At 45.4% G+C, this 12,124-nt stretch overlaps 1 protein-coding gene across 1 annotated transcript; it reads right to left on the bottom strand.

The window, feature by feature from the left end:
• Positions 1-779: 779 nt before the first annotated feature.
• HGSNAT (heparan-alpha-glucosaminide N-acetyltransferase) lies at positions 780-11,644 on the bottom strand (the record flags this gene model as incomplete). Its single annotated transcript, XM_009710591.1, has 15 exons — positions 780-1,198; positions 2,194-2,306; positions 2,446-2,516; positions 2,634-2,711; positions 3,913-3,999; positions 4,147-4,273; positions 4,869-4,990; positions 5,673-5,788; positions 6,165-6,325; positions 7,283-7,313; positions 7,921-7,997; positions 8,470-8,576; positions 9,673-9,742; positions 10,449-10,518; positions 11,481-11,644. Coding segments are annotated over 15 exons (1,576 nt in total), but the record flags the coding sequence as incomplete, so codon positions are not given.
• Positions 11,645-12,124: the final 480 nt, after the last annotated feature.

The raw sequence follows: 12,124 nt of genomic DNA, 5'->3' as shown, positions 1-12,124 counted from the left end.
ACTATTACCTTACATTGAACTGGTCTGCTATCTCTTCCTTTTTGGCTGAATTCTACCTGTATTGCTGGTCTTCAGATTCAGGGCCCTTATGTAAATCAAATCCATTTGTAAAGAGGATTGCTTTGATCGAATTTTGGTAATACCCAAGTGATTATACAAAGTCAATAGGAAGTGGCCTTTCTACACTCTCAGAGTGTAGCACGTGAAACTTGGACCTCATCCATGCTAGAGGTGTGTAAGACATGCACAGACGGGCTGCTAAACCTGTAGCAGCAGCAGCAGCATGCGGATTAATAAGCCAATAGAAGAGATCAGCAGGATCCTAAACCTAAGGTTTTGATCCAAGACTGAACTGGAAGAACACAATGAAGAACGATCAGTTGAGTCACCGCTTCCCACAGCGCGCTGTAGCACAGAGGTGCCCCTGAGCTTTCCCAGACAGCGACTGCCCCGCCGACCCAAGTGCAGGGCTGAGGATGCTGCCGGCGCTCCCGAGTCAAAAAGATGGCCAAAGGAAACGTGGGCCAGTAGCCAGCAGGGCGCAGGCGTGCGGCGGGTGCCAAGGGTGTATACCAACCCCAGAGCACCCGAGTTACGGGGTGGGTGCCTTGTCAGATGAAAGGACTGTTACCGCAGTCCCATTCTGACAACCCCTTCCAGTCACCACCCAGATCCCTTGCAGTTCCTTTTGTAAGCACCATCAGGCTGTCTTTGACTGCCCAATTGTTGCAATGTGTTCAGCTTCTCTATATGAAGGAGGGAGATCAGTAAAATATTTACAAAATATAGAAAACAAAGAGAGCAACTGCAGCAGACTAGTAAGTTTTTGCTAAATAGGAAAATACCATCCCTTAAGTCACATAAAAGTTTTGATGACAACTTCCATGGCACTGTAAACTTGAACTCTTATCCCTTTTAGGTAATACAGCCTAGCACGAGTGGCAATATTTCAGGCTAATCCACCTTATGCACTTGCCCCATCAGAATCTAGGCCTGCTACACCTTGACCACCTCTATCAGATTTTCCAGAATATCCTTCTTCTGTAAAGTAAATATGATATTATGACCCAAAGAGTTGTCGCAGTGAGGTTTTGAGTCAGATGCTCAGCGTGGGATTGACTGTCTTGCATCTTCCACTTAAAAGGGAAATAGTTTTCAAACACTTCGTGTCCAATGTAGACCAGGATTGAGTTCATTCCTGAAAGTAAGCACAGGTCATGCCATCTGAAAGAGCAGGTATGAGCTTCGGAGCAAGCAGGCTGAGGCATGCCAGGCTTATGAAACAGTGGCACCGAGACAACAACAGCTAATGACAACAGCTAATGTTACTTGCCCCAAAGACGCTACACACACGTGTTTTCAAATGCAGTCTGAGGGGTTCTCTCCCCCAGAACGTTACTGAAAAGAAATACAGACAATCTGTATGCTAAATTGAAAATACAACCAAATCAGTATCCTGCAATTTTATTGACAAGGAGAATAATCGGAGTTATTGTCTTCGGGGTGGCGAAGTGCCAACCAGTTTGGTCAGATCTATTGTCTTTACAAACCAATGCTGACTGCCCTTCAAAGCTCTGGGATTTCTGGTAAGAGATATGATACCATGCTGTCACCCTACTCGTTTTCCTGTCCAGACACCAAAGCTGCTGAAAGGTTCCCTCTGCTGTGGGTTTGCAGTCTGTACTCACATGTTTGTCACGAGCCCGGTGTGGTTAAAACCACAGCGGGATGCTTTGGGAGACACGCTTATCTAAAAACACAGAGACAGAACCTACACAGCTGCCCAGGGGATTTTGTCTTCCACATCTTCAGAAGTGGTATTACTCTGCTGACAGGCCTTTGAGTTTCCCATTAGGTTACCCAAGCCTCAACAGTCCTTTCCAAAACCAACTATGAACCAGCTGTGGTATTTTGCTTGGTACTAGGCAGCTGTTCCCTGGGACCTTAAGTCAAGACCAAACTGAGAACAGTCATTGGGCAATAGCAGCTTCCAGCCCTCATTTAAAGACTTTGACAGTCCCTCTCTCCTAAATAATCTGGTCTCGAGTGTCCCAGTTCTATGCAAAGATTCAGCGCAAGTTAATTGTTCTGGCATCCTTCAGGTTACCTCATTCTAAATCCCAACTCTTTTAAAGACAGTATTGGTGCAGAAAGAATTGGAAGGAATACATTTCCTGCCATGATTTTACTGACCTGGGTAGAAAAATGGAGCACCTGACCACAGTCTCTTGACATCCACAAGGTAATATATCAGCAGTAAGAGGATGAAGGCAAAGCAGCTCATAGTTGTCACGTACGATAGTGACCTGCACACATTTTCAGTAGAAAGATTATTTAGAGAACTATGTGATGCAGACAGATCTCAGTATAAGAAAGGTGAAACATTCTCCAAGGTAAAATAGTACTTTAACAAAATCATACTAGAAGTTGTATCTCTTTGCTTACCATAAATTCTTGTTTATAGGAATAAACCCTTCTTCTTTAGAACATTTTGTCAAGATAGCAGAAATAATTCCCTGAAATAGAAAGTTGCTGATGTTCATATAACCACTGCAACACGTTTCAGAAATACAAAGTTTGCATTGTGTAAAAATACATGTCTATTAAAGAGCTACGTAACTATCGTGACTTACCATTACTATGCTCCATATGACGAACCGACCCATAATTTGTTTGTGCTGGTTTTTGTAGAACAAGATAATTTTTCCTGCCTAACACAAAAATAGAAAAAATGAATTAATGCCCATAAATGTAACTACATTTCAAGAGCCAGATACATTTGCCACCGGCTACCTGTGCTAAGACAGAGAACATGAATAGGATTTATGTCAACTAAGTGGCTGAAAGGCTCAGAATGGAAACTCTTCGCAAAGAATGGACATGGATGGGGAAAATATGTAAATGCAACCCACTCAGCAATAGAGATGCACCTTTTCTCCCTTCCCTACTACGTTAACAGTGAGGAAGGGGACAAGCAGCTTTGTTAGGTTAACACGACGCGAGTCGAGCTCCATCTCCCTCAGGAAGGCTTGCACAAAGGAAGAAGGCCACGTTGACTCCCCAGCCAGCCCCAACAGCTTCTCCCCAGCGCCACGTTGCACCCTGGCCTGCTCGCAGCACGCACCCCTTTTCGCACACTGCTAAGAAATGTGTCCTGATGACTCGTTCCTCAGTGTCACACTTCTGTTTCAAGCTCTGCCCTGCAGAGATTCCCCATCAATTTTTACCCAGTGTTAAATTCAGTAAGAATTCTTTTCCCGGCACAAGAGTTTCAGTTTGGTTAACAGCTGCTGCACAGACAGAAGAGCCAGCAATGACTAACTAGAACTGCACCAAAAAGCGTCATGATACCCTGTTTTAAACACGGTGGTGAGCTGTGGGCTTTTGATGTCACCAAGACTAATGTGAACCCCTGCCCCCCCCTCGTGTCTGGGAAGGTGAGCCCACCCATAGCACCTTTGCAAGACGGGTAACACCGCATGTCAAGCGGAAAATTGGCAATGATGGGGAACATGTGCAGCTGTGACCTTTAAAACTGAAGGTTTAAAATGAGGCTGGGAGGTCTCTGCATCTCTTGGCCCTATTTTCCAACATGCAGAGCCAGCCTACTCCCAGTGTAAGCCCAACCTTAAAACAAGCAAAGTTTCCGGGTGGATATTTTGCAAACTTCTTGTGTCCATCCCTTACAAAAACTGAGAAAATGTCTTGGTTTATCTAATGCAAGCTACTGCCAGGTTAGATTCCACTTCTCTGACACTCACCTCAGGCTAAATCAGCCTGAAAGCATTGCTCTGGAAAAGGTTTTCTCGGAACCAGTCTCAGCCTTAAATAAAGAAACCAAGTTGCCTCCCCACTTCCAAGATTCCCTCAAATCTTCCCATTATATCACACAGCCAAAAAGAAAAGAGGTACCTGCAGTCCCAGAAATGCCATAAAAATAGTATTTATGGTCCCCAGGATCCCTTCAGGATCATATGGCATCGTTGTTTGGTAAATCACCTTAGAGAGAAAATGGTTGTTACGGAGCGCCTGAGCAACCATCCTCCTTTCCCTTCCATCCCCTGCACGTATCATTCCCAAGCCCCTCCTGACAGCTACGTTCAGTGCTCGCCTGCGGCTTCATATGGCAAACCAAAAACTCCTTACACTTGAAGAGGGATGCTGATATATATGCTTTTCTCCAAGAAGCAAACGATCAATATAACCAGCCGCTCCTCCAGTGCAGTTGGGATAGCTCCCAAAGTCTCCAATGCCTCCAGGACCAAGATAGCCCCTAGGACAGAAGCGATCAGGTTATGGCACAAAGTGTTGGTAGACTCTATCTGAATAGTAGCTGGTCCACTGGCCCAGCACACTAAATGTTAAATGTTTCCCTGGCCAGAGGCACACAAAACACGGGTCCTCCGTGACAGCTGGCTGGTGGCTACCCTGTTTTGATCATCGCAGTGCCACGAGCAGCTGCGTTGTGAGGGGACCGGCAGTGCCAGGAGCCTAAAGCAATGCTTCAGTTCAGCCTTGGCTACCCAGCTGGCTGCTCCACCAGCTCTGCAGGTGCCGGCCCTTTAAAGGGGCAAAGATAAGAGACAGGGATGACATTGCGATGATCATATATCGCTGTACACAGACCTCAGGCAGATTTTAATCCTCTTCTTTAGATAGAAAGGAACAATGATGTCACTTTTATAACACCTTATACTTTAGTACCAAAGTAAAGACAGTTTTTTCACGTGATGAATGCTTCCCTTAACCCCACTGGCCTAGAAGCTCTTCTCTTCATTCTTTCTCTACTGCTAATAAAATGTCTTTTCCACTCTAGAAGGAAAACAACCTGATGCCCCACAGAAAGTAGTCTGAGTGCACAGTCTTACCTGGGACAACCTGGCACTGGTAACAAAAAGGTCAGGCAGAGCCAAATCACTTCCAACACCAGAATGAAAATCCACTGTGGCCAGTACGGGAGAATATCCTGCAGAGCGGGACATCGCGTCTCCTGCATGAGATGGAGGGAGCGGGCTATTAGCTGGCAAGTAAAAACCATGCCCTCGGGGACATCCTGTACTTCCTGGCAGGCAGGCCCCCCGATACGTTACAAAACTGGGTTCTACCAGCAGACCTTTCATCTTCACAAATGATTTCCAGACATGTAGTTACTTGGGGGAGAGGGAGAAACAAACCAAAACAAAAGCCCACAATGTTTTTTAGCTTGGAAAATGTCAAAAGGAATTTTGATTCATGAGCAGAACAAAAGCCTTTTGGGAAAACAGACTCCAGAAAGGCCAAAAAGCAGTATTACTTTCCCCTGCTGTGAAAAAACACTGCCAGAATTAACTGGACAAAACACAGGCCACAGGACTCAGCATAGAGATGCCTGTCCCTCGGGTCCCTTGGTGGTGGAAAGTCATCAAAAGTGCCTGGGAATGCCTGCTTCTAAGCACCATCTGAATGGATCGGTGAAATCCTCAGATACAGCAAAGCTAGATGTGATAAAATGCAGACTGGGACACCGAAAGGTGCAAGTTCCCCCAAATTTTTGCCAGGTCACACCACACTACACATCAGGTAAGATACTACATGTTTTCTCATCATTTCTCATGTGTTCTTTGTGCCCAAACCAGAGCAAAAGCTCCCAAACCCTACTCCAGTATCACTTGTCATCTCCCCACATAACTCACCAAGGTCCCACTCTCAGCCCCAGCTCTTGTAAACAGGAGTTCGAGAGCAGCAACCACCAGGTACGTGAATCCCAGCCTCTGGAGCACCCCAGGAATACGCAGACTATCCCAGGACACTGGAAAACATGCAAGCAATGTGGAAGAGGCGCAGACATGGGCTATTTGTAAATACGAAAGCTACCCTTCTCCAGGGAGAGCCGAGACCAACTGCACCTGCAGGTACAAGGGACACCTCCACTCTGCCACCCCACTTTCTGTAAATCATAACCCTGGGAAAGTCACCGCTAAGACGATAAACAGTGGTCGGCACAGGGGTCAAACAGAGAGAACTGCATCAGTGCAGAACTGAACAGCACTCCACAGGATACCATCCAACTGCCCCTGTGCAACTGGTCAGCACAGCAAGGCTGCCACTCTTTTCTCAACAGCCCAGCCAAGGGGGCAGGAACAACAGTTTGCAGAAGAACAAGGAAAAGAGCAAGTTCCACTCACATGGTCCAAGGCAGTAATTGGGATTCACAACTATGATTCCTAGCAGGATTAGCAGAAAACTCCTCCAGAGGATTTTCCCAAGCACCTTCCGCTTGGAACTTCCCCACCTCAGCATGGAGCTCAGTGACAACGATATCGATGTCCCCATGATGAACACAAACCTGGAGAGCAGAGCAGATGGGAAATGGAGCTGACGGATGTCTCATCACACATGTGCATGACAGCAAACATTAAAGGTAACAGAGTAGCCTGCACTGGCCCAACAGAAATGCATGCATTCAGTGAAATTGGACAACTTTATTTCCTCTGATTGCAAGGAATTCCCAGACAGCTGAGCTTGCCCTATGGGACCTTTCCCTCTCTTTCAGTGGTCAGTTCAGGCAATAAAGTTCAGGGAAGTAATTGCATTCTGGCCTTTTTGCAGCAATACATATGCTACCAAAAAACTCCATTACCCAAAATTAAACGAGCATCTTCAGAGCAGTAAAACCCAAGTTGCATATCTATGATTCAAATTCAGAACTGACCCGCTCCTCCCCTCTAGATTAGGTTCACAGTGCAAGTCCAGCTCCCATCCCCAAGAGTAACCACAACCGGTGGGTAACTTAAGAGAAGCATGCTGGGGGCAGATGGGATAATTGCCTCCCCGTAAGACCATTCTCTGGTTATAGAAGGATCAGCTTAATCCAAAATTCCCTTGGCTATTTTATCTCTGGGTACCCATCAGCCCAGCTTTGAATCTTCCCAGACTGACAGCCTTCAACACAGTAGCGTGGGGATGAGCTCCTCAGGGATAGCACACTTCCACTGGCAGGGTAACCCTGGGCTTCCCACTGATGTTGTGTGGGGGGCAGGAGGATGTGGGGCAGCTCTTCTACTGGTTGGTAAGGATGACGCTGTTATCTGGAGGGGCAGATTCCTATCAACCGTTTAACACAAATTCACCCCTCCAAATACATTTCCACATAGAGACAAGGTGCACACACTGTTCTCCTTGCAATGAAATTCACCCCTCCAAATACATTTCCACATGGAGACAAGGTGCATGCACTGTTCTCCTTGCAACCCTTAACATAAAGAATTACTTGACACAAAACCTACACTTCAGGAAGACTTACCATGGAAACACCAGATCTGCCACTGTTAATCCTACAGAGAAACAGGAAGGAACACATTGTTTACCTCAAACCTTCCCTAAATTTTAACATCATTGTTGAGTTTCCAGAGGAATTGCAGGCTGCTTGCAATTACTTGATGCCCCAAAATCTAAAACACATTATAAACGTAACCTTAAAAGTGCTAATCATCTTGCTTCACTGCTTTTACCATTCTTCAAAAACAAGGTCAGAACTGATTGCTGTGTCTTGGGAAAGATTTCAGGGATGGGATCCTTGCTATTCTCCATGAGGGCAGCACGATGCCCGACCCTTTCCACCCCAGCTTGCAAACAAGTCATTATGTTTGTACAGCATCGAGCACCATCAGCTTGACTGTGGTCATTAAACAACACAGAAAAGTCAAAAATGAAAAGGTTACAGACAGGCTGTGGTCTGAAACCACCCCGTTGCTGTGTGACGAGCAGGACTATACGCTGCTTTGCCCGTTAACCTAACAGGCCACATACCCAGCTGAGACAAACCGGCACAGCATCCCAGCCTTCAGCGGAGCAACAGCTCGCTGCAGCAGCTGCAGTGCTAACCATAGCTAGATACTGCTGCAGTTAAAACCCAGATTAACTGTCTCAATTGTACTTTACCATTCCAACTCTCATGTTTGAAGAACCAGTATTTTCCTCCTCCATAGTTAACAAACACCATAATTATGAGAGCGAGCCTAAGAAGACAACAACAAAAACACACGCAAAGTATCACATGTTGATGAAATACATATGTATCAACACAAAGTTAATATTTACCCCCATTACGACATTTTTAACTGTGAGACCTGGTTTAATTTATTTTTAAAGCAAGATTATGTACAAAGTTTCCAGCTTTGCCAACCAGGAAGCAGCGTTTCAAAGATCATGGGTGGCGGTGAACCAAAGTAAGCTCCTGCACATAGCGTTTTCGCACTGAACATACGTTGTTCTTTTCCACCCTCTGCCACAGCTTTAATGTTTCCTCAAACTAGATCAACTGCAAAGTGTTTCAAAAAATCCAAGAATTAAAACCTTGATCATTTTCCAAGTAAAACAGACCCCCTTGAACCATCCATCTGCTATATATTTCCATACACCGTCAAACTGCCATTGGAAAAATCTCATTCCCCTTGGAAAAGCTGCTTTTGAGCAAGGTCTTACGCTCACCCTCGGAACGTGTCCAGGGAACGCAGCCGCTGCCGAGAGGCTGTGCTCCACAAATGCGGGGTGGGATCACCGCTAACGGAGTCTGTTGTGTTCGGGGACCCGAGCTCCTTCGGGAACAAACCAGACACAGGAAGGACAAGTCAGCTGCCTGGGGAACAGAGGTCAGCAAACTGCAAACTTTCATATACTGTGTTTGTCTTTGTTCCCCCCATCTTTCTCTTCCTTCTATTTCCCCACTTGCTACTTCTAACCCCTTCATGGCTCCACCATATTGCAATAATATTTGCAGATGCTCCACACTCCACCTTTGACCAGGGCGGAAACAACAATGCAGTGAAAAGAGCCTGTGTTTGAGACTCGTGAGAGCTGGGTCCAGTCCAAATCCGCCACAGACTTGCCATCACTGTGAGTGCTGCTTTACAAGAGAGCTGAGCAGATCCAGTTCCTGTCTCTCAAACAAGATCCATCCCATCCCATCAGCACTTGTCTGACACCACAGAGAGACTGTTTAGAGAGCTAAACCAGCAGAAGATGAATCCTTTTAAATGCAGGAGTGGCTTCTTTCCAGTTGAGTTCCCTAAATCGCTCTGATCAGCCCCAGTGACAGCATAAAGAGCAGACATCACTGTAACACAGCTATGGAGATGAACAACTACAAGAATTTCTGCGGAGCTCTGCTCCCAAGTCTTTTGATTCTAGACATGTTTGGACCTCCTCGATGTGAAGCCCAGACTCTGATGATCTATCTATATTCTAGTACAAAACATGGCCCACACAGAAATGCCAGCTCTAGGCTGCCAAAGAAACCCTGACTTAACTATAGATCCTGTTAAAATTCCTACTGTGCTGGAAGCAGACACGAAAGCTGGCATTTCTTCCCTTCCCCTACATTGTCTGTGTCAGAAGGGGACAGTATTGTCACCGACAAATTTGCTTCAAGGGAACTTAAAAGTGCACAAAGCTGTATGTTCAAGACTTGCAAGGGCTCTGCTGGGAATCCACTAAACTTGCGTGGAAACCCGGTCTAGCACTCTGCATTGACATAAAATTGCCTGTCTGACATCAATACAAGATTTGCCGAGGGGAACATGCACAGGGGGAAGATGACTAATAATAAACAAGTCTGCAGATGTCCGGATAGTGTGTGTTCCTCAGAGATGAAAACACTACAGAATGCAAATTAAAGATACTGTGGTCACTCACAGAATTAATCAGACGATCAGTTTCTCTGGGGTTCAGTTTCTTGTAAACCCAGTTTCTGACTGGATCAATTCTGAAAATTAGTAACAGTTTAAAACACAAAACAAAACATGAAGTACTTTATAGCCAATTCCATCTTAATATCAACTGTTTAGTTGATATCAAAAGTTATAAATCTATTAAAAAAGTTATAACTTTTTAATAACAAAAACTATAAGTCAAAAGTTAGGACAGTCCCTATTTCTGTTTTCTCAGCTCACATACATAATACCCAGATTCAGCCAGTACCTGGGACCTCAGTTAAGTCCAGCTTTGTAATTACACCACCATAAGCTCAGGTTCGGGGGCTTTATACTGGGGTTGTTTACAGGCAGGGAGGACTCCCATCACTCCGTACACAGGATGGAAGGCTGCATATGCTACGCACGCTTAGGTCCCACCAACTTGTATTGCCGGTTCAGGGTTAGACCTGAACAAGTCATGGGAGGGTGCGAGCTTACAGCAGGCATCAGCTGCTCTGCAGCAACCACTCTACACACAAGCTAACAAGGCTGCAAGATATCCCTCAAGGCAAGTTGTATCACTTTGCATTTATTATCATATATTATCATATATTTATTATCATATGGACAGCAACCACAGCTTAACTAGTACATGGGAGCCTGATCTGCAAGCAGGGCTACAGTGGGACACTGAAGCACTACCACACTATGACGCGTCTTTTTAAACTGGCAGCCTCACTTCACATGCGAGGAGGTATTACAATACTGTTCACTTACTTCATAAAAAGGCGTCCGACAATCAGGATAGCAAGGATCCCCATGTAAACCAGGAAAGCAAAGAGAATAGCTACACGAAAGAGAGAAGAACACAACTCTATAAATGATCTAACAAAACAATTCGGCAGCCTGGGCTTGGCCAAGCGTGACACAAACGTGACAAAAAGTCCAACCCACCAATCATCACACCACCTTCTCCATGTAATACCTACCTCCAGCCTGAGTCCCAGAGGAAAAAAAAACCCACAACAAAACCCCAAAACAATCCAAACCAAAAGCAGGCTAGTTTCAAAGCACAGCTCAGTGACTTCACATCTCAGCATAGAAAAGGCAAAGTAAAACTGCACTGCATCACAAGGCAATGGTGAGATGTGCTATATGTTCTGAAGAAGAAACTAGAGATTTAGAAACAGCCTCAACATGAAGAAGACAGGGGAGAGGATAATACACCAAGTTTGCAAGCATGGAAAATTTTTCTTTACAGCTGGAAAACTGGAAGGACTGAAGAATAACCTAATGTAAAGGAAAAGAATGGAAGAGACGTAGATGAGGGTTTGAAACAGCCCTGGAAAAGAGACGAACAAAAAAGCAAGACTTGAGGTTTAAAATTAAAAGCGCGACAACAAACAAAAATCCAAACACTGTATGATTTGTTTCCCATTTTGTGAGAGAAGCAAGACAGAGGGAGGAAGAGGGAGGATGCTGAGTACATACATAAACGTGCAAGGAAACAGGAACTAACTACAAAAATACCTCCCTCCAGACACATACCCACTGATTTTTCTGGGCTAATCCCTGCTGCAAAAAAGATTGTGGTCATACAGTATATCATGTGAAGAGGTCCGATCCTGGTCAGGGCCTCGAGACAGGTGTATAAAACATGAGGAGGTAAAATGCTCAAGAGGGAAGAGGAGCAAGCCCATGACACATCTTCAGCACAGCATGAGGGGCTGCACAGGCTTTTTAGGAAGCTGGTTCTGCTGGGAGACATGCAAGTTGTAGAATGAAAGTGGAAAACAGAGCATTACATACGGAGGTAGCTGTTGATAGGGCCTTCATTGATGACTAGGTCACAAGAAACAGTTTTCGTGCTTGTACTTAGGGTCTTTACCACAAGGGAATAATTGCCAAACTCTCCAAAATGATACTGAATCCTGCAAAGGATAAAGGAAATGAAACTTGCTAAGCCATCACCGCTACGTGCAAGTACCACAGCAGCATTTGGGGGGCTGTAAGCCTGAATACTCGTAGGAAAGGCAAGCTGCAAACTTGGCCTAACAGTGTGATCTAGCAAGGAGCTGCCTGGCTCTGCCTTTGCCAAGCAATACCCTGCCCTAGCCCAACCCAGATGCTTTACCACACCTGCACTGCCTGGTACATCGCTTGTCCTCTTGAACTACAGACTCTCTGCAGGAGAAACCAGGCACTCGCACGTGCTGGCTCAACGCAGACCAGTTCGGCTCCTGCTCGTCCCTAGATCCTTTCAGCACAATTACAATGTACGCCACAGTTACAGCAGTGGGGAGAAGACTAAACTCTAGGTCTAAACGGTCAGGAAAATGGAGGTGATGAGCAGGCAATGAATAGGTGCATGGCTTCAAGAAAAAAAAAAAATATATATATATATAGGATAAAGCTATCCAGGTGTTCCCTGGGGCTGGGCCACCTACTTGCAG

Source organism: Cariama cristata, unplaced genomic scaffold, assembly GCF_000690535.1.
Source record: "Cariama cristata isolate BGI_N322 unplaced genomic scaffold, ASM69053v1 scaffold2, whole genome shotgun sequence".
Lineage (NCBI taxonomy): Eukaryota > Metazoa > Chordata > Aves > Cariamiformes > Cariamidae > Cariama > Cariama cristata.
Note: the sequence above shows the minus strand (reverse complement) of the source record. Positions and strands in the feature narration are given on the sequence as shown.